This window comes from Meleagris gallopavo, chromosome 11, assembly GCF_905368555.1.
Source record: "Meleagris gallopavo chromosome 11, MGAL_WU_HG_1.1, whole genome shotgun sequence".
In the NCBI taxonomy this organism is placed as follows: Eukaryota; Metazoa; Chordata; class Aves; order Galliformes; family Phasianidae; genus Meleagris; species Meleagris gallopavo.
The window spans coordinates 3,997,255-4,019,083 of NC_139414.1; the positions used below are offsets into that span (position 1 = coordinate 3,997,255).

Consider the following 21,829-nt stretch of genomic DNA (forward strand, 5'->3'; position numbering starts at 1 on the left):
CTTCCTCCCTCCATTCAGAGTTCCCAATAGTAGTAGTGGGTTTGATCCACACACCCAGCGAGCCCACAGCTCTCACCTGGCCCCAAGCTCCAAGATAAGCTGCCGGCCCGTCAGATAGCAGGAGCACAGGATGGGTGGAGAACGCAGCAGCCCTACAGCAAACTTGTGGTTTTGATGAGGTGAACGGGGAGAGGCAGCGCTTGCCTGTGCCAGGGAGAGATGACAGGAGGGGGAAGGGAGCAAGCTGGGCCCTTCTGTCACTAAAGAACAAGGTGTTGGCCAGAAGGGACCTCAGACAGGTCTGTCTGCCTCTCCCAGAAACACATGGCCACAGGAGAGGGGATAACACATACAACTAGGGCCCTTATGGCACACATCACATCCTTCACTCCCACTTCTGCCTCAGGTGTTTGGTGGCCAAACACAAGCAGCATCTGGTCCTGCTGTCTGGGCTCAGATCCCAGGATCGTGGCTGTGTCCCTGCTGGTGATGTGTGGGATGCTGAGGTGAGCCTTGAAGGGAAAGGGTACAGAGAAAAAGCTACTGAAAAGGAAGGAGAACCTGGAGTTTTGTCATGGAAGAGAGCCTCCTGGTTCTCCTTTGCCTTGCATTGTCCACCAGCCAGCAAGAAGCTGACCCAATGATATACTGGGACTGGGAAGCATTGGCTTCCAAGCAGGGGAGTCCAGCTGTTGTTCATTCTGGCACAGCACAGTCCTGGTATGGGGGTGAAGACCTCAGGAGGAACACAGGAGGCCAGGCTGAAGCAGGGATGAGCAGGATGACCTCCAAGCCGTGCAGACACAACCCAGTCTGCACAGGATCTTCCCGCAGTACAGACACAGAGATCATATCGTACAGTGGTTTTCAACGGTGAGAACTTAGGAACAAGCTGTGTCTGCCCTCAGCTTTGCCAAGAAGGCAAGGACACAAGATATGGAAAAAAGGAGCAAAGATCAGTTGCAAAGAGCAGAGCAAGAAGACACATGATGGGAGAAAATAGAGCATCAGAGGTCCTGGATGAGACCAAGGGGGGCAGCAGGGACACAAACACAGGTGGCACCACCACTCCTACCCTACCATCCCCGGTCAGCCTGCCCATCACGGTGCAAAGGATTGCTGAGGGCCACCACAGCCCCAAGGCTGGCTGAGCAAATTACCACCAGCCGGAGCAGAGCTGGGGGCAGGCACTGCAGAGCAGGGCACCAGAGGGACAGCACCCAGGGAGGGGCCACCAGATGCAGGCACACAAGCCAGGCTCTGCGTGTTTGCTCTGCCAGACTCTCCGCGCTAACCCAACGGCAAGCACCCGCTGCTCGGCCACGGCTGCAGCTCACCATGCTGAAATTCAGAAGGTACCTGATCACGTAAGTGGAATTTTATCTATTAATTACGGCGTTATCTCCTTCAGCACTGGTTGTACTATACCCAGAGGTCACGTCCTTGCAGTGCCTCTGTGCTGAGGAATGGCTGGAGATGGAAGTAGTGGTGGGAATGGTTAAATGTAGGGAAGTTTGGGGCGACAGCATGTTCTCTTCCAGCAAAGCCCCCAAGCACAGCATTTCTTCCATGTTCTAGACAGGAACAGCATCTTCTGAAAGGCCCTGTAATGCTGTTTGCAAACAGCAAACCCAGTGAATGCACCCAGAGTAAGGTGGGCTCCTGGGGAGGCTCCGTTTTGGAAAGATGTGAGGAGCAACCTGGACAAGGCTGGACTTGTGTGCAGTGCCTATGGGCAGCCCTCCTGCTGGGAGAGAGCACTTCAGGGCAGGATGGCCCTTCCCTATGCACCCACAGCATATGCATTGTGTCCCATTGCGTCCTGGTTTTGCTGCCTTTAGTGCAGCTCCTCAGCATCTCCACTGCCACAGCTCCTCCTTCCTCACTGTGTGCTCCTTGATCCCAAGCAAGCAGCCTGGAGGAAGCACCCTGCCTTTGTGCGGGCCCAATCAGACTGGAAATAGCCACAACGCATGGCATATTTGGAACCACTTGCTCAGTCACATCCAAAAAGGCAGCCGGCTCAGAGCCCAGATCTTTCATAGGTATGGTGAAAGTTTGCTACCACCTGGGGAGCACAGTGGAAGCAAACCCAGAAGTAAATCTGCATGAAGCACACATGCATGAGCAGCACCACTTGCAAGGAAGCACTACACTGCTGCAGCATCACCAAGCCTGCTGATCCAGATGGCATCAAACCTGTTGAAGCATCTGCTATTTAGTCTGTGATCCACAGCCAGTGACTTCTGCCTCTTCATTCTGGGGCTCAGACCCACCACCTGAGCCAGGTGTTTCTGCCCTTACTGAGCTCCTGCCCCAGACAGTGAGGTGGCCATGGGTACCTGCATATTGTCACCAGGTTTTGTGGAGGCTGTGCTGGTGGCAGGTAGCTTGCTCACCGTGCTCGTAAGCATGTGTCTTCTCTCAAGTTTTACTGTCCTAAATGCTTTAGATATTAAAAACATCCCAAAAGCTTATCATTTCAGCCCATTTCAGCTGAGATCCAAGCAGAACCGTGCCTTTGTCTGAAGCAGTGCACAACCACTGGAAGCAAATTACAATTAGTCACAACACTTGATTGTTTGTTTGTTTGTTTTTTCCTGGAACAAAGCCAGTTTAATGGCAAACCCAAATCAATGGGATACATGTGATCACTTCAAAGCTCTGTGTCTGCCACCACCGGTCACTGGAGCAGGGAGGGCACCCAGCATCCCTCTCCCAGCAGCTCTGGGACCAGCAAGTTTGTGCACAGTTTCAGGCCCCTTGTCCAAAACTGCCCACTGATAAAGGATGTGGACAGTGTCAAAGAATGAGGATTAGAGTGCAGCTTCTGAGTGCCTTCATCTTCCCACCCTGGAACCCTCCACTCCCTGCTCAGCAGAGACCACAAAGCAGCACACAGCCTCTCCAGCAGCGTTCCCATCCACAGCAGAGGATTTAACCAGGTCCTCAGCACAAACCAGCCCTCATTACACAATGACAGGTCACCAGGTAGTCATCAGCAGAAGCGCAGTGCAAAATGATCCCTTCTCCAGGAAGCTCAGCCCTCCGGCTGCTCCACTGATTCCCCGTTGGTAAGGTTAGCATCAAGATCCAGCTCCACCAAGCCCTGTGAGCAGCACAAAAAAGTCTTCCAGGACCTGGAGGTGCCCATGCTCAATGTGGCCCCATAGCAGATCTCAGCAGGAGCCGAGAGAAACAAAAGGTAGAGAAGAAACGGCTTCTCCTCTTTGTTTATAGAAAGGGACCAGACATCTCTCAGCCAGGCAGGGCTGAGTGTGAGCACTGCCTGCTCCCGTTGTTAAAGCCGTGCTGGCAAGGCATCCCTGAGCAGCCAAGCAGCTTTACGGTTATCACTGTTTACCTTTCGGTGTGATATCTGTGTCCTGGCTGGAAATTTCCACTAGGCTCCACTACTCAAGCACAGGTGTTGATGCCCATTGGTTATCGCTGTCTCGATACCTCTTCCACCCATGGAAAATGACCTTATCTTAAAGCTAGATAAAAATAAATAAAAAATAAACAAAAGACGACTAATTTCTGATGGATGTCGCGTGGAAGCCTTGAGGTCTCTTTTCCCTCTGCCTTGTGCCTAATGTATTTCTTCCTCCACGTGATGCAATGAGTAGTCCGAAATGTCTGCTTCCCCACAGAAATCTGAAGGCAATATACAGGTGCCAGCCAGGTCGGCTCTGGGTCTCCTTCAGCCTCCTTATCCTCCTCATGGTCTCGTTTCAAGTCGTGGAAAAGCTGCAGCCTACCAGGTATGTCCCAGATAGAAGGGCAAACCAGCACCTCATCCTCCAGCCCTTCACCAATGAGTGATAGGGGTTAAAACACACCCAACCAAGAGCACAAGAAAATCTGGGTGGGAAACAACCCCAATGGGGCTCTCATCCAACCCCTGCACCCTGCTCAGAGCATCTGAGGTCAAACAAGGCTGCTCCAGGCTTTGTCTTGTCTGGCCTCAGAACTCTGCAGGATGCAGTCTTTGCTCCTTTACTCCAGTGCAGCAGGGCATGGCAATGTTGATGTTGAAAGACTTTCACATCCTGCATCCACCCTGACCTGCCAGGCTGGTCATGCCAAGTGGTTAAGCTCTACATCCAGCATACCCCAAACAGAGAAAGAGGAGCATTGCTTTGGGATGGCTGCAGAGGAGCTGCCCTCCTTGCATGCTCCCTCCCTCCCCTACCCCATTGAGTTGATTACCAGCAGCCCCACTCCCATAGGACTGGTGGCTACTCTTCCTGCAGCGGGCAGGAGAAGCTCCCCATACACTTGTGGAGAACAGTGGAGGGCAGGGCAATTCCCAGGCAGCAGAAAACAGTTAGAGCAACCTGGCCATTGCCTCAGCTCAGCCCAACAGCACACTCAGTGCTCCTAGCAGGGATCCCATACTTCCTGCTGCCGGTTCATCTTCACCCTTTTGCAGGAACTGTCACTGTGAGCTGGAGCACGCCCTGCAGCAGACTACAGACCACAGCCAGGAGAGCCCTGATTATGTCCTCCAGACCCACAGTATGCCAAGGGAGGACGATCACCCATACAGGCAGCCCTCTGAGAACACACGGGATGGTTTCCAGATGCACCTTTACTACAGACGGGTGACACCACAGAAGAGCAGCCCAGACAGACAAGAGGGGCGCTGGGCTTGGCAGCCTGCAGAGAGCAGCAACAAGATGAAAGCCTATCTTTCAGCCCCGCAGCTGAAATCCCAGCTCTCCAGCCCCAGAAAAGCAACCAGAGGGGATATGTTTCCAGGTGTTCCTGAAAGTGCCACCACAGCTCTGGGAGATACTGATGATGGTGTCCTCTTCACAAACAGCATTGCTGCAGAGGAGCACAAGAAAATAACGTCACCCCAGATGATGCGGGTGACATTGCAGAGCCCACCTCAGCATCGAGCCATGGGTTCTCCACCCCGACCTTGGGATGACTCAGTCAGACACCCCGTGCTCAATACAGCTCAGCTCCTGAGAGCAGATGACTTCTACAGGACAGAGCTGGAGAGAGGACTGCTCCCGAGCTGGACAGAAATCTCTACAGATGTGATGGCCCTGGGGGATGATGGTCAGGTAGAAGACGTCTTCTTTCAGAAAGTGTGCAAACCCAAGACCAACATCGTTTTCCTGAAGGTCCACAAGAGCGCCAGCAGCACTGTCATGAACATCCTCTTCCGCTTTGGTGAGATGCACAACCTCACCTTTGCCTTCCCACTCAGGGGCGGTCACCAGCTCTTCTACCCACACCACTTCATGGCGAGGTTCGTGCAGGGCTTCTCCCCTAGGAAGCCTCCTCAGTTCAACATACTGTGCCACCACATGCGCTTCCTGCGGCCCGAGGTAAGGGGCACAGCCTCCAGGCCTTGGGAGTGGGGCAGGAGCAAGGTGAGGCACCAGGAAAGCATGGATGCATTCAAAGATCACACAATCATAGAACAGCTTGAGTTGGAAGGGACATCAAGGATTATCTAGTTCCAACCACCTGTCATAGGCTAGATCAAGCACTAGATCAGGTTCCTTATGGCCTTATCCAACCTCTTGAACACCTTCAAGGATGGGGCATCCACAGCTCCTCTGAGAAGACTGTGCCAGGGCCTCACCACCCTCTCAAGGAAAAACCTTCCCCTGTCATCTAATCTAAATCTCCCCTCCTTTAGTTTAAAATCATTTCCTCCTATTCTTCGCTATCTACCCATGTAAAGAGTTGATTTTCCTCCTGTTCGCAATCTACCTTTAAACAATGGAAGGCTATAACAAGGTCTCCTTGCAGCCTTCTCTTCTCCATTCTGAACAAGCCCATCTCCCTCAGCTTGTCTTTGTAGGAGAAGTGCTCCAGCCCTCTGAGCATTTTCATGGCTGTCCTCACGCATTTCCTGAGAGCTTCTGTAGACAAACTTGATGAAACCATTTTGCTTTTCCAGCAAGCAGGTCCCTTTACTTTGTCCCACCTTTAAAACTCCATTTTTTCTCTCTGCAGGTACAGAAAGTGGTGCCCAGCACAGCCATCTACTTCTCCATCCTGAGGAACCCCGTGCAGCTCATGGAGTCCTCCTTCGTGTACTACAAGGGCACGTCGGCCTTCTCCCGCGCCCGCAGCCTGGAGGAGTTCCTCAGCCAGCCCTACCGCTTCTACAACCCCAAGGCTGGTGACAGCCATTATGCCAAGAACCTCATGACATTTGACTTCGGCTTCAACCCCGATGCGGAGGTCACAGCCAAGAGAGTGAACTTAATGCTGAAAGCCATCGAGGCATCCTTTGACCTGCTGCTCATCTCAGAGTACTTCGACGAGTCCATGGTGCTGCTGAAGGAGACACTGTGCTGGGACCTGGACAGCGTTGTGTCCTTCCCACTCAACAGCAGGGACAGCAGCACCAGGTCCCCGCTCTCTAGCATCACAGCCGAGAAGATAAAGGCCTGGAACAGGCTGGACTGGGAAATCTACATCCACTTCAATAGGACCTTCTGGGAGAGGATCGAGCGGGACATCGGGAGGGAGCGCATGTGGCGCGAGGTCAGGGCGCTGCGACAGAGGCAAACTGAGCTGGCGAGGACCTGCCTGCAAGGGACGGGCAGCGTGGGCCCAAAGGACATCAAGGACTCCTCCCTGAGGCCGCTGCAGTATGGCAATGCCAGGATCTTGGGCTATAACCTCAAGCAGGGCTTGGACGAGGCGACGGAGCGCATGTGCCGGCGCCTGGTGACCCCGGAGCTGCAATACAGCACTGCTCTCTACAAGAAGCAGTTTCCCCCAAGTCCCCCACAGAATACACCCCAGAGACCCCTCCAGAAGCCCCCTCAGCTCGCTCCCTCGCTGCAGGGCATGCAGCAGGGTAAAGCCATGCGGTACAGGCTGGAGGGCACCCGGCACTGAGCCCCCATCCCGGCCTTGTTCTCCAGCTCCCTCAGCTGAGGACGGCCAACCACCCACCCCTGGGCTCTGGGGTCACTGCTGCCATGGTGAAGCCCAGGTGGGATATGAGGTCTGCAGAGGCCCTGGCGCCCCTCACCATCAGAGCCCTTAGAGCAGGTCTCATGGTGGGCCCTAAGGACTTACCTTACTGCGACTCCTCTGAGGTCATTCCTGAGCCAGCAAGGACGAACCCAGCCTCCGTGGGAGGAGGGGATGCAGGGAATGAGGAGATGGCAGCACTGAGGCTGCTTGTCCCATGGCGAGAAGACTCAGCAGAAATGGGACACTAAGCTGTTATGATGCCAGGAGGCAAAACAGGCTGCAGCTGGAGGTGGTGAGGGGCCAGGTTATCCATCAGGGCTTCATTTACACCTCAGGAACGTTTCTGTCTGTCCAGCTGCATCTCTCCTCCACCGTGCCTCAGTGCTGGGGGAGCAGCCTCTTAATTAAAAACAACAGTGTTCACTGTTACTCCTATTAAACTCCCCTTCATTATGGTAGATGATCTCAGCAGCCCAACAAAAAGACACCTCCGTGGGAAAAACAAAAGGGTTGCATGAGCATCTCTGTGCCAGACACCCCAGTCCTCTGCTTAGAGCAGCCCTAGGAATGCTCCATGCTCTGCCCAGGGAAAAAAATATAAGCATCAGTCATGGTGAGGCACTCAAAGAAAAAGCAGGACCAGCAAATCAGTTCAGACAAGAAATGAACCCCATCCCTAAAAACTTTCCCAGAGCCTTGATGTTTTTGCTTTAGGCTCCACAGCTTAGATCTGAAATAACCTCAGTACAAATCAGGATTTTTCATCTTGATCAAAATGGAGAGATCCTGAACATGCCCCATTTTCTGCACGATTTCCAAACCAAAAGTTCAGAAAAAAAACTGGTGGAGGATCTGAGCTCCCTACAACCAATTGGACAAGGAACCTTGAGGGTCTCTGTAACCAGCAGGAGAGTAGGGGAGGGCACACCACACACCTGGGTACCAAACCCACATCTGTCACCATCACTGCAGCTGGGTGTCACTTCATTACTCTGATTGCCTCTCAGCTAATCAGAGCTAGATCCTGCCTGCTACTGAAGGAAGGAGCAGGTCTCCTTCAGCCCATGCTTGGGCTCCCATGAAGGTCACCAGGAATTCCACATCCAGAGAGTCTGTGCTGGGAAAGAAAAAATCTCCCTCCCTCTTCCCTAAGCGGGGAATTTCTTCAATTTCTGGAGGAATGACACCACTTGCCTTCGTGCCAATTGTAACATTTATTTCACAGAGCGCTGTGTTAGCAGAGGCATTTCACATAGCCACAGAGAGCAGGCCAGGGCTGGGACTGGCAAGGGTCTGCATGCAAACACCTTCCTGCACTGCATACCAGAGCCACATATTTTAACCAAAGATGCTTTATGAACCCATTACTGTCACCTTGCAGCTCCCCAGCTGCATGCAAAACAGGTTAAGAATCACATCGGGGGAGCAGGGTGTTCTGTGCCCTGCTGCTGTGAATTTTAGGGTATTTTAAAGACTTGTCTCTGAGCTGTGCGATTTGGGGACCTCCGTTGAACTCAAATAATGCCAAAAATTACAGAGAGCTTCCTCCTCATCCCAACTCTCCAAGACTTATTACACTGTTTTTATGGCTGTAAGAGACACAGACAGATTATTTCAAACATGGCATGACACAACCACCTGGGAGTTGCCCAAGCATGCCCACGCAATGGTCCTGAGTTTCTGCAAGCTTCCTGTGTACCCCAGGCAACCAGTAATTTCTGCAAACACATTAGTTTCCCCCCCACGACTGGCATTGTAGGCCTGGGTGTACAAAATGCTCCATGCCAGAACCGCTCCCAGCAGAGGGGCTCAGGCACGAGATGCTGGGTTGCTCTTCTCCCCTTTTCCCTTCTGCCGCTGCTCTCCATCTTCTGCATGCGTCACCCTGGCCTTGGGTATCTTGTATTTGCTCTTCTGGCCATACAGCAGGTTTTTTTGGAAGAACCTTGGGATGTTGCCTTGGTAGAGCAAGAGGGCGGCGAGCATCCCTGAAACGAGAGCGTGCCTTCTTGTGTGCATGCACCCTCACTACACGAGGCTTACAGTGACCCAGAAGGGCTGTCAGCTCTTTGCTGGGAAGCATTTGGACAGTAGGACCCACCCCTGATACAGCTCACCTGTGAGGGGCCCCAGCCAGTACACCTGGATGTAGTCCCGCAGGCTGCTCCCCGCGCACAGGAAGGTGCTGGCAGCGGCCAGGGCAGGGTTGAAGAAGGCTCCCGTGGCCGGCACGGCTGCATGGAGAGGAAAGCAGGGCTGTCAGCATCCTCCCATGTGCCAACACATCACCTGCTGCCCAGATGCCCTAACCTGCCGTTCACCCCAAAGTAAGTAGAAAACAAACATTGCAGCAGTCATCCCCTCTCAGCTTGAGCCCCGGAGGAGGGAAGAGGGGCTGCTCCTCCCCGTAAACCAGGCTGCAGGGGAAGGAAGGGGTGCACTCACCTACGTAGGTCAGGAAGGTGACGGTGGCTGCCAGGACAGGCACTCGGCACACAGCAGGGCTGCGGCGCACCCTGAGGAGGACGAGGTGGAAGAAGAAGGAGCAGGCGGCCTCCACCAGAGCTCCGAGGTGGGGGGACGTGTGGATGGAGGAGCTGCACTCGGAAGCCATGAGGTTCTGGATGAGGTGGAGCTGTGTCAGCTCCCATGACCAGTAGAGCTTGGTGAGGGCCCAGCCCAACCCGGCACCCACACACTGGGCCAGTAGTTTGGCCACAGTAGCCACGGGGCCGTGTTCGAAGAGAAGGAATTCCTGGAGAGAGATGGTGGGGTTGGCAGCTGCTCCATCTGCGCAGGCGGTGTGAACCGCAAAGAGGAGGAAGAGCAGAGTCAGGACCACGTCGGGGCCAAGGCCGCCCCAGGGGCCGATCTCCAGCAGCATCCTCAGCTCCAGGCAGCCCGAGCACAGCTGTAGTGAGCCAGCCAGCTCTGCAGCCAGACACCCCAACAGCCCCGGGGCCAGCAGCCTCTTGGAGAGCCGCCTGAGTGCCTCACACGTGCCAAGCACCAGGAAGAAAAAGGCAATTGAAACATTCAGGCCGGCCATAGTGAAAGGTGCACGAGGGAGAGACAGAGCCACGCAGCTTTCAGCCCCCGGGGAGGAGCAGAAAAGCCTCCAAGCCTCTGTTTTATAAGGTCATGCAAAAGCAAACGTGGCACCTGCCCAGCGGCCAGAAGCCTTTGGGAAACGCCACACATGTGAGCTGCAGGAGGCATGGGGACAAGTGCTGCCCAGAGCTGCTCTGGTCTTTCAAAATGTTGCTTCCCATCCTTGCCTCCTACTCCAGCACCCGGCTCTGCCTGCTGCTGTGCCATTTACCAAGCACTGGGTGCAGCTCAGCTATTTGAGGATGGCAGCACACACCCCTGCTCCCCTCTAAGTGCCTCTTCCAGGCTACTTCTTCAGGTCTCTTCCAAAAAAGAAAAAAATGCTTTGTTCCCCAAGTCTGTATTTTTAACAAGAACTGGAGCAAAGCTGACTCCATGGTTTCCCTGCATCCCTATTTAGGGTGCCCAGGGACTCAGTGGAGCCCTCCTTCAGCCAACACGAGAGCTTGGCTGACATACTGTTCCCTGTCCTTGTCCCCATTGGAACCTCACAGTGTTTGCTACTGGCACTGGCTGCACTCAGTGCGTGCCCACAGGTGGGTTTTAGTGGCAGGGACATTTTAAGCTCCTTCTGCTGGGTGGGATCTCTCCCAGCTGCACCAGCAGAACTGCTGTCATCGTCAAATAACGACAGTGCTTCTTGGGTTCTGCCCACATTTCCCATCTTGACAGTGGGAACAGCAGCTCACTCCTCACCAACAGCATTCCACAGGGATAAGCATCCCTGTATGATGGGAACCAGTGCTGCTTTCCTTCCTCAGGACGTTTATTTCTTCCCCAGGTGCTCACCCAGTGGCAGTTTTGGGAAGGTTCCTGGTGAGGACAGCACACAGTGCTTGCATTGAGAACTTTGGGAAGCCCAAGCCACTGTCAGCAACTTCTCCTCCAAGCCCTCCTATCCAAAACTGCTGAGCTGCAGTCAGCCTGCCTCAAAACATATCACCATTTCAGTTTTTAACCTGTTTCTCCCAACAGAACACAAGTGTGCACCTTTGGCCTAATATGAGCACACCTTGCCCAAATACAAGAAGATAAAACGTGCTTCAAAAGATTCAAAACTTTTTTTTTTTTTTTTTTTTTTTTGGCTCAGTGAAAATCCTAGAACTGCTCAAGGTATTCAAAACCTATTTCCCATCCACCGTCAGTAACTGTAGCTGTGGCATATCCTGCAACTGGGCAACGCTTAACTCAGACTTGAGAGAGCAGCTGGGCGTAGTGCCATCATGCTGCCATGTCACATCAGCATCTTCTCTTTTGATCTGCTGTTGCACCAAGCTGGATTAATTACTCACGAGCCATTCAAAAAGCACCAGGATCTCGAGCCTGGGCACTGAGTTGTGCTGCTTCTGCTCCTCCATCCCATCCTTCCTCCTACTCACTTGATGCATCTCCACATCACTTGGTTAGACCTGATGCTCTCAGACATCTTTTCCAATCTTAATGATTCTATGATTAATTTTCTCATTAAGTCCAGCCTGTTTCAATAATCAGATCAATATAATCAATTGAAATGCAGTTATGATGTGCTGGAAGATGTTCTCCCTGCAGGCACCAACAGGTGGGTAGGAAAGAGAAAGAAAAAGCAATGCCACCACTACAGTGGGGGAACAACAGCATGAGAAGCTCTACCTCTGCTGCTCTCCTCCCTTGCCATGGACTGTAGAGAGAAAATTCACTGTTGTTACTTGTTTGAAAAGTTTCCATCAGGCTACAGTTCAAAGTAGGGGGGAGATCTTCGAGAAACCGTCTTCCTCTGCAGAGTCAATAATTTAGCTGCGCTTCAATCTCACATCCCGTTCCCAGACGACTGAGGTCTGCAAGACCATTATTTTCACTACAAACAATCTTCACAGCAAAGTGCAAGTTGCAAAACAAGGAAAAGATGCAGCTGTGCAGGTCGCTGGGAGCATGCAGAGCGCCGTGCTTGTACACAAGTCCCATGAACCACAGCAAAACCCAGCGCTGCTCCTCGCAGCACTGCAGGAACTCTCACTGGAAGTGAAGACCTTTTTGTTTTTCAACCATCCTGTGTTTAACACAAGCATGCTGCTGGTGTGGCTCAAATAACTCTGCTCAGCTCTGTGCTTTAATCCATTGCAACTGAACTGCAAGGCATTTTCCCCAACTTTACAGCAAGACTGCATTGCTTTAACCTGACGCACAGCAATTAAAATATCCAATACATAAAGAACTGATGAAAAAACAATGGGTGGTTGCTGCTTTTGTCAAGGCCACGTGTAAGAAAGTGAAAAGCAAGTTCTTAAAATCCTCGCTTGGATTTATCAAGCAAGAACCTGGAAGTTTCAACCTGTGCAAACCAAAACCAAGCCAAAATCCTGCTCACCTCAAAGCAACTTAAGTGCCGATATCCAGCTGAATTAGTTCTACCAAGCACCTTCTCTCCTCCTATCAGCTGTTTCCACCATAAATTAATGCAAACATCAGTTAAGAGCATTTCTTATGTCTGGCTGTTCCAAACTGTTTCTTCACTTTCCTCTGTCAACAGTATGAGCAAGGTTCACATAACGTGCGAGAAAGGGAACAAGGTGATTTCCCAACAACACATGGGAACTGCACAGTATGGGTACTTCCATATCCACAGCCAAGCCAGAAACACCATCCGGATTTCAACTGAACCAATCGTAAGCCCAACAGAAGCTCATTTCAATGTCCTCTTCTTTAACTGGACTGCATTTTCATGATTCCAACCAGAAGCGTGAGCAATAGTGGAAGATGCAACGACGACAAACTAAGCTGCTGCTTTGCTCCACTTGCAAAAAGAGCATGGGATCTCTCTTCAATGATGGATGAAGCCAGTGCTCCGGACCCTCTCTCCCATATGCTACTCCAGAGCATGGAGCAGGAGGTGCAATGATGGCAGCAGTGTGCAGGGATAGGTGGACGCTTCTTAAAAAGAAACAGAACAAGCTAGTATAGCATAAAATTACATCCACTACCATTAAAGCTCAATTACAAACCAATACATTCTGCTAATCTCAGTAAGACCTCCAAACATTTACTCTTTCCAGCTATTCTTGTCTCAAAAGACACGGGGAAGGGGAGGAAAGAGTTTTTTTTTTTTTTTTAGAAGTTTATTTCTAGCCCTGAAAGAACAGTTATTAAACAAAGTCAACAAATACAGTAGTTAATATTGCAGTAACAATTAAATAACATAATGGGATTAAATTACACAAAAGGCAACATTAAAATCTGAAGACAGTTAAAAAAATAAAGAGAAAGCTTGCACCCACTTCCATTTCCACTGATAGCGTGAGGGACAGAGGGAAAACGGACCAGAGACACATATTCAACACCAGCTGGAGAGACTTTATCAGCCTTCTGGCTCCCCCAGCCACCCTCCAGCACAGGAGCTGCCTTATGTCGAAGCGCATGCTCCCAGCACCACGGCTGCTTCCCGTGAGCAACCCGCTTTGTTCGACGGTAACAGAGATCCCAAGAGTTGCACATTTCCTGCACACGTGCATCCCAGCCACGAGCTGCCCAGCGACTCGCACCAATTACGGGGCATCCCACACACATCACACACGCGTTGGCCAACCTGGGATCCTACACTGGCACCCAAGAGAGCGAGACGTGTGGGAACCCCAGCACTTTCTAAAGCAAACTCTTCCTTTTCAGCATCTACTCAAACTCTGGCTGTTCTGTTTGTCTACGCTAGCCAAGTTGAGCAGCAGCAAGTCTTAAAAATGCTCATCTCCATTCAGGGAAAAAAAGCATGGCTTGCATCCTTGTTTTGCAGACATGCAGCTGACATTGGCAGAGAAATCCCCAGACACACAAAAGCAGAGCACAGCAACCCCCTCATGGCTCTCCCCTTCTGCCAGCTCAGCTACTCCCAGCTCATCTCTGACCCCACCTTGCAGCACTCCTCAACTCAGAGCCAACACCATTCCAGCAAGCATCAAGATATGTTTTGTAACTCTGGGGCCGGGCTAAGTCTTCTTTGCTAGGATGACTGTAAGCTTGGAAACCACCTCTTAAGTAGACTAAATTGGACAATTTTCATAATACAAGTTTAAAACCGTTCTCATTCATCAATAAAAGTGAACTAATAAGTTAAAATTACTTATGATCTCATGGTTTTTTTTTTCTATTTAAAAAATTCTAAATTTATCACAAGTTATACTTATCTTACTGTCTAGACTGTGCCATCAAAGAAAAAAAAGATTAAAAAAAAAAAAAAAGAAAAAAGAAAGAAAGAAAAGCTCCCACCTTAACTCTGGCACAAGGAGTTTCACAAAGTCCATTGCCAGCAATGGACAAAGAGGGAATCATCAATAAGACAGGTTTTTTCCTTAGCCAAGCTTCCTTGCTACTTCACTGACCAGGAAGCCAGACGCATTCAAACCAAGAGCAATGCCATTCTAGTGTTTGCAGCATCCATGGCCTGCAATATATTTTGCCTGGGAAATGCATCTAGATTTATTTGCCTGGAATAAGACGCTATCTTGAACTTAAAACCACAGCTATTCTCGCACATACAACCAGAGAGATTTTGTCCTCTGACGGCGCAGTTAACATAATGTACTTGGGTTCCTACCACAAAAGAGCAGAGCATAAACTGAGTGGTGGCACTGCAGATCCCTGCACAGTAAGGCACCTGGGTGGCACAAAGCCATCTCCTAGAAGCTGGTGAGTCACTGCCAACATTCCGGGACCGTAGTCCTGCTCACCTTCCTTCACCAACAGACACAGGCTCAGCAGCTCTGGCTGGCTGCTCTCAGCTCTGAGTTTTGTCATACCTTGGCTACTAGTCCCCTAGACTTAATTTTTTTTTCCTATCAATCACTGTACAAAATTATCTGAAAATGACTTCTACCTTCTGCCAGCAACGCTTGTAAAGGTGTGTATAAGTTTTATTCAGGGTCCTCTGTTAATACCCAGCAATAACCCTATCCATCCCAGGTCCTGCCCACTGCAAAAGTGATAAAATCCCAGCAAAGTAACAGTCATTCATTCACAGAATCGTTTGGCACATTGTAACTACAGTTAGTTCTTCATTAAACTGTTGGGCAAATTGAAATGCATAGACTGTAGCACTAAAAGAAGCTGGGGGCACAGGCTCTTTTACACTTGCCCCATTAACACATCAAGAAATCAGACGCTGAAGGCGCTCACTGTCCCTCAAGGGGAGGCACTTTTTCTTGCATTGAATGTTCAACTTCAGCCGCTCAGGCTGGTGTTGTCTGCAGTGAGAAAGGGTCAGTGTGATGATGCATCAAGTCTCTTCAGCTTCCAAACCAGCCAGTGAAATAAGCCCCATGGATGTCTGAAGGCACTGTTCTCCCGTCTCGGCCTCCGTCTTCTCAGAACAGCATTTTGGCATTTCCAGGTGTTTGTAATCTTCTGTTTGAGAAAACCTGCATCTTCAGTGTCCTCAGATCTGATGACTTGTTTTGATTTCATTAATACAAACGGAGCACATACAAAACTGGAAAAAAATAGCTCTAATGCTTAAATTCTGACAACTCCATACGTTGATGCATTACTTGCTTGGGGGAAAAAATTACAACATATACAAAAATGTATTTGATACAAGAAAGAAAATGTAAAATAAGAAGTCAAAGGCACCAGCATAACTTCCAAAGCCCAAGTCAGAGCACAGATGCAATACATGTTTTTGAACCACCCACCACACCAAGCAAAATACCCCTTAAGCTTCTGGCCAGCAAGTCTAATGGGAAAAAGAACACACAGGAAGACAGCTGGAATTGTTTTCTTGCCCTGACTATAGCTGATCATTTGATCATAAATAAACTATCAGACCCTTACCTACATATCCATAAACTGACATCCAAAGACTTGACCAATCATGAGGTTTCTACAAAGTAGCCACATCTTTGATTAATAGTCCACAGAGCACAGGCATATGAAAAGCATTTGAATCCTTCTCTTCCCCCTCTCTCCATACATGTCTTAAAAAGCAAAATATATCTCGTATTGTGATTTCTTAAGTAGCCACACTATTAATTAAACAGTTGAGTGGCAGCTAATTTGTATAAGGAAGAAGGGGCAAGATGTACCTTCACATTAGTCACATTTGCCGTGAATCTCGTCATTTGGGAGCTTACTAGAGCAATTTACAGGTAGAGAGGAGGAAGAGGAGAATGAAAGAGATCAGCTGGTAAAATTAGTGCTGCTCTCTGAAAGCTTGAATCAGTCATTCAAGTACTAAAAGCACCCACAAGGGTACAATGAATGGGAGTTGTTACAGTAAAGTCATTAAAGCCCTTAAAACCCTGGGCATGCTAAGTGGCATTTCTGGGCTGTCTGGAGAAAAAAAAATATAGGAGAAAAAGGGAAAAAAGCCAGTAATTCAGTCCTCAATTCCTTCCGGACCCCAGAAAGGGATCACTAGATTCACCACAATTTATGTCAGGTGTCTTCTGGATGAGAGTTGCTTCCCTTTTGCAGATGTTCCCCCCGCCCCATCCCACCCGCAAATCTCTTCCCTCCCACCAGAAGTGTAACAATTTCATATATTAAAAAGATTTGTAAAAAAAAAAACAAACAAAACAAAACAAAACAAATGTAGGCCATGGCAATAACGTTAGCGGTTACTCTTCATTGCTTCTTTGGCTGCCAGGATCAGTGGCGTCAAGCTAGACAGAGGTTTGGCCAGTTTCAAGAAGGGATGCTGCCAGGAAGAAAGAAGCACAGTAAATTAGTGAAAGACAGTTTAAAAAGCCAGTGTAAGGCACACATTCATACAGCTCTTTCCATCCTGAGATACAGAAAGCAGTGTAAATATTATCAGTGCTTCTAAAGGAACAGACCGAGTGGCTCATAGCACTCATAGCCTGCTGATCATCTCTCCTCTTCCCAAAACAGTCTCAGCCTTTTGCTTTCCAGTAAGAGGTTTCCTGCTCAAATTTCTTCTCTCACTCCTATTCTGCTCACTTTAAATGCTCTATTACAGGAAATCACCAATCATTTGATAATGTGGCAGAATGATGGCCAGATTACTGCCAGAAAGACTTCAGAACACCCAGTACAACCTCTGATGACTGTGGTTCCTCCCAACCTACTGTCCCCTGAAGTCCTTCCCCCTTTCCTCAGAGGAAAACACAAGACAGAAGGCAGTGTTAGTCTGCAGTGCCTTTCAACACACGCTTACCTTAAAGGTGGCCTCTGTATCTCAGACTCTGAGAGAAGCTGACTCTTACCTGTAGCAATTCTTTGGCTGATCCTCTTTTCTCAACATCCATCTCCAAACATCGGTTTAAGAAATCCCGAAATATTGGGGACAGTTTCTCAGGGTTCTGAAGCTCTGGTGTGCCATTAGTTGCTATCAAATATAAGGCCTGTAAAACAAGGAATGTTGTACAGCCAGCTCAAGCTTTTAAAAGATGACAACCGACTGGTCTAGAGACAGTATCTCAGTCTAGATGAGTAAGAGTCTGCAATCTACCTTGCCTCTCCCCACTGAGATGAAAAATTTTAAGAATGTCACTTACAGGAAGTTGCAATTTATTCTTGCTAGTAGTAAAATAACCTTCTAAATCTTTTGGCAACAGTTATTCAAGAGAAACGTCTATATGTCTTCCAGGAGAAAGTAACAGACTGACAAAGCAGCATGTTTCACATCCTAATGGATTTACCTTTCCTAAACTAAGGCAGAAGACTGAATTGAAAGTCTAAGGTTTCAGTTAGAAGAAGGTATAATCTGCACTTTTATTCTGAATAGAGTGCAAATTCAAGACAGCAGTCATGCTTTGGATGGAATTTCCTTGCACTACTGAAGCTTGTTGTCTGTAGGGTTTACTTCTTAAGGTAGATGCTATCAAGAATCACACTGAATCTGCTGAGAACATTCACCTGATAAACATTCACAAACGGTTCTAGCCATATCTGTCTTTCTTACCCTCAGGGGTTTTCATTGAGGTACGGGGGTTCTCCTTCCACCATCTCAATAGCCATGATGCCTAGGGACCAGATATCCACTTTAGGGCCATAGGCTTTCCGTGTGACGACTTCAGGAGCCATCCAGTAAGGAGTTCCAACCATAGTGCTGCGCTTGCTCTGCTCTGGGGTGATCTGAGCACAGAAACCAAAGTCGGCTGTAGGATAACAGAATTTAAAGAAGTTACCTTGGTGCATCCCATGGAAATGGACTTCTTAGTCTTCTCTATTACTACACACATACGTTACTCCTCCACACTTGAGGGGCTTCTGATGGAGGGGGAACATTCTTTCTCCCCACCATATTCTCCACATTACAAACTACAATGTGCAGAACACACATAAAACCTTAAGATGTTTAAGCAGGGCAGACTTATGTGGGAAAAAGGTAAAGCTTTCTGTCCTCTCAAAAAGGGACATAAGTTATCCCGTACAAGAATGGTATTTTGCCCAGTCCTTCCTTGAATGTTCCTAGACTGGTACCAGTCAAAAGAAACGAAGCAGAACAGCAAAGGCAACTCTTCTGTGCATGGTATACACTGCCTGAGCTAAAAAAAAAAAAAAAAAAAAAAGTCGATCTACAAACCATGGATTCTGCCCTGCTAAACAGATGTCATTTCTGCAGCTACTGAGTTCAGCATTTCACAGCAATTTGGCCATCAAATACAGGTACTACAGCTGACAGAGACATGGAAAGTCAGAGGAAGGAGCCTGGACAAGCAAACCTTTCCACAAGGTAACTACTTGAAGAGAACAACCACACTCAAGAAAACAAGAAAAGTCACCTATTCCTATAGCCTTCAGGTGCAGCAGCAATGCATGTTCCATCATGTTACTTTATCCAGCTGCAGCACTCCCACTTCCCAGGCATGTAAAGCATCAATAAGAACACAGTTAAGGCAGGAAGAAGATTTTACTTTATTATTGACACTAAGTTTAAGAGAGAGAGAGAGAAAGAGAGAGAATTTTAAATTTTGAATCAATTTTGAAGTGTTATGCCAAGCAGTACCAACAAAAGAGCCACAGTTCTGAAAATGCTAAGTTGCACTAGGAGGACAGTTTAATTAAGAACTATCCCACCCCCACTGTCAAAGTGCTGCCTGGAAAAAGAAAAACAAAAAAGAAAAAACAACTATAGAAGCTACTGAGTTCCTCACCAGCATTTCTTTCAGTCAGGCCTGTTGGCATGTATCAAACCCAGTTCAACACACAGCCCACTTCAACAAACACACCAGAGAAGCAGCAGCAGTGTATGCCTCCTGCTATCAGCAGGGCCTTCAGCACCATCCCACCAGCCAGGATAGGAAAGACAAGCAAGGTGTAGATCCCAGTTTAGCCAGTAAGTATGTGCAGGCATTAGTAGTCAGGGCAGCTCCACAGCAGCCCCCTTTCTGGGCAGGACGTGTCTTTAAAGCTCCCACTAGCTGCTGCCTCCTTCCACAAGATGTTCTCTCATCATCATCTAAATGCTTGACATCCCTTCCAAGACTCAGGCGGCAGGCAGGCTGGCAGACTGGTGTCTCTTCCTGCTGCAGATTCCTCCAGAAAGGGAAGAGCTTGAAGTAGATGCAGCTTCCACCCTCCACCTAGACAGCTGGTAGAAGCTCTATAAACACAGCCAGAGGGCTAACCTTAACACAACTACAATACCTCCCCCTTTACCCAAAACGTTTTCAGAGCCAACTCCTGCTTTCTCCAGTCTCTCTCTCCATCATCTCTGCACAGTCTCTTGGAGGCAATGCTCTTCCCCATAGGCTGCTGCCCTGTCCTTTCACCACACTCCTTTGCATTGACAGCTCTTATTTTTGAGCCTTCTCCAGGTGACTCTACTGTAATCATTCACTTTGGTTTCTGAATCCATTCTGTTTGTTCACAAACACACAACTCCTTTAAACAAACAAACTTCTACACAAGAGAGCAGAGCATCCAACAACACTGCTAAGCAAGCCAGGCTGCTCGTAATCTTTCTTCACGCTCCATCTCATGACCAACATGAGACTACAAGCCATCTGAGTAAGGAACACTGCTGAGATGTGTTTTTATGGCATTTCAAATTCTTACTCAAATACATCCCTTAAGTTTTTGGTTGTTTAATGCTGTGTATATTCCTGTATACCAAGAAGTCAGATCACACACCTCTCCCAGCATTCCTGACAGCTACTTTATGTAGTTTCAATGTTCTTTTTTCTGCCACGTTTACACACACCAGAAACTGACTTACTAAAGACAAGTTCATGCATGCATGACAATTACCTCAAAAGTAAGTAGTCTCTTTAGTCATTTCATGATTTTATTAATGAAATTGTCTTATACTTTCAGTCCAAGAAAAGGAGACCCAGTATAGGTGCAGCATAAGACTGAACTGCAATATAAACTGTTAATAATATCCAACTTTCATGTTAGTGACCTTCTAATGAAAAGGGCAAAACATTAAAGGCAAGTCACGACAATCTGAAAAGATCAACACAGTAACTGCAGTTTCTTGCAACTCTTCTCTTGCAATCATTTCCGTCTTTGCATCACCACATGCTGCCAGTTACTTCATTTACCAAAAGACTCACATGACCTTCAGCATCCTTCTGGAATAACACTCTCAGAATCTTAAGTATTAGGGCACTCAGCACTTGCATACCAGCTACCTGCAAGTTATACACTTTTAACAAGGAATTAATTTCTATCATTCATCTGCAATAAAAAAAATCACCTCAGATTTCCCTGTCAGCTCTCTTCTCTACCAATGTAGGCTCACTAATGCAAAGCTTATTGGGAAAGTGAAAGCAGAACACTGAAACAACTGTCTGGTACTCACTTAGTTTAACTGATCCATCCATTCCTAGCAGCACGTTGTCGCTCTTTATATCTCTATGGATGACCTGGTTGGCATGGAGGAACTCAAGCGCTTGCAAGCACTGGATGGGAGGGGGGGAAAAAAAAAAAAGAAAAAAAAAATTAGCATGTGGAAATATAGTTTCTGTATCTCAACATTAATCCCAAAACATTGCTTTAACTCAACCAGCATGGAAGAAAAAATGCTACAGGTTATTACTTAAAACAACCAGCAGAGGAAGCTCTTGTGCTAAACAAATACACAAATTAATTAAATATTCTTCAGATCTCTGAAAGTCAAAGATAGCAGAGAAGCTGTCGTTCAGTTATCTTAACAAACCCAGAAATCCAACTCATCATCATCACAGATGTTCATTTTGGTACACGACATTTCCACAAATGGAGGAACTGAACTGTAAGAGACTAAATGAGAGCTCTTTAGCATGAAGTTTCACTGACAGGAATGCTTTATTCTCAACGTGGAAGTAACCACTATGACAGTGAAGGTTGTAGAACATCTTCATTATGAATGTCATTAATTCTGGTTTTGCTCATTTCTAGATTAAAATCTTTCACACACAGTTTCTTCTTAGAAAGGTAATGAAATTTGCAATTTTAAAAAAGGCCAAAAAAAACAAAGCATAAGATATTCTCTTTTAACATAAGCAAAAGATTTTGCCACTTGTGGCATGGCTGTAATCCCCAGCAGGCAGCTTGGACCTTTGCTTGGTTTAGTAAAGCAGCATTCATTTACAGAATGACAGGTATCTGGCAATCTGGGCAGCAGGGTTCTCATGAAGTACAACAGCTCAATATTCAACTTTTACCTCTGAAAAGATTAAATAGTCTTTCTCTGCTTCCAGCTCTGGTTTCTCAGGAAATCACTACCTGTCCATACAAGTTAATGTAATGTAAAGTTTGTTTTCCATCCCCTCCCTTTGGATGAATCATCAAAAGCAGATGTCATGTTCACGTAGCCAAGTGGGGCTTTGAAAGCCTATGCTTCTTC

The 21,829-nt window shown here is 48.1% G+C and overlaps 3 protein-coding genes across 7 annotated transcripts in view; 1 reads left to right on the top strand and 2 right to left on the bottom strand.

Moving 5' to 3' along the window:
• The first annotated feature begins 1,258 nt into the window (after window positions 1-1,258).
• LOC100541257 (galactose-3-O-sulfotransferase 2-like) lies at window positions 1,259-7,389 on the top strand. The gene is made up of 4 exons (XM_010716535.4): window positions 1,259-1,367; window positions 3,654-3,764; window positions 4,436-5,345; window positions 5,983-7,389. The coding sequence occupies exons 1-4, from the start codon at window positions 1,339-1,341 to the stop codon at window positions 6,877-6,879; spliced, it is 1,947 nt and encodes a 648-aa protein (XP_010714837.2). The 5' UTR covers window positions 1,259-1,338; the 3' UTR covers window positions 6,880-7,389.
• A 766-nt stretch (window positions 7,390-8,155) lies between these two features.
• On the bottom strand, window positions 8,156-12,995 carry LOC104912602 (aquaporin-12-like). Its single transcript, XM_010716534.4, has 3 exons — window positions 9,406-12,995; window positions 9,078-9,194; window positions 8,156-8,948 (listed from the first exon to the last, which is right to left on the bottom strand). Exons 1-3 carry the CDS (start codon window positions 10,007-10,009, stop codon window positions 8,770-8,772), a joined length of 900 nt encoding a protein of 299 aa, XP_010714836.1. The 5' UTR covers window positions 10,010-12,995; the 3' UTR covers window positions 8,156-8,769.
• Window positions 12,996-13,141: 146 nt separating this feature from the next.
• The window catches only part of PAK2 (p21 (RAC1) activated kinase 2), a 39,082-nt gene continuing 30,394 nt past the window's right edge, over window positions 13,142-21,829 (bottom strand). For 4 of the 5 annotated variants that reach the window (XR_014885440.1, XR_014885438.1, XR_014885441.1 and 1 more), the window contains 3 exons: window positions 20,804-20,903; window positions 17,259-18,152; window positions 13,142-16,729 (listed from right to left, as the gene is read on the bottom strand). Coding sequence is in view for 1 of the 5 variants with exons in the window: in XM_085232772.1 (XP_085088898.1) it covers window positions 16,643-16,729; window positions 17,259-17,403; window positions 17,963-18,152; window positions 20,804-20,903 (522 nt within the window). In the remaining 4 variants the exon portion in view is untranslated. The remainder of the gene's footprint in view (window positions 16,730-17,258; window positions 18,153-20,803; window positions 20,904-21,829) is intronic. The other variant, XM_085232772.1, reaches the window with a different exon arrangement.

What these genes read in the sequence shown, in the direction of transcription:
- LOC100541257 (XM_010716535.4), top strand. Translation starts at nt 1,339, where the DNA reads ATGCTGAAATTCAGAAGGTACCTGATCAC. An exon ending in TTCAGAAGGTACCTGATCAC is followed by an intron (nt 1,368 to 3,653) that starts GTAAGTGGAATT and finishes GCTTCCCCACAG; the next exon opens with AAATCTGAAGGCAATATACA. An exon ending in TGCGCTTCCTGCGGCCCGAG is followed by an intron (nt 5,346 to 5,982) that starts GTAAGGGGCACA and finishes TTCTCTCTGCAG; the next exon opens with GTACAGAAAGTGGTGCCCAG.
- LOC104912602 (XM_010716534.4), bottom strand. Translation starts at nt 10,009, where the DNA reads ATGGCCGGCCTGAATGTTTCAATTGCCTTTTTCTTCCTGGTGCTTGGC. An exon ending in CACCTTCCTGACCTACGTAG is followed by an intron (nt 9,195 to 9,405) that starts GTGAGTGCACCC and finishes CTCTCCATGCAG; the next exon opens with CCGTGCCGGCCACGGGAGCC. An exon ending in CTGGCTGGGGCCCCTCACAG is followed by an intron (nt 8,949 to 9,077) that starts GTGAGCTGTATC and finishes CTCTCGTTTCAG; the next exon opens with GGATGCTCGCCGCCCTCTTG.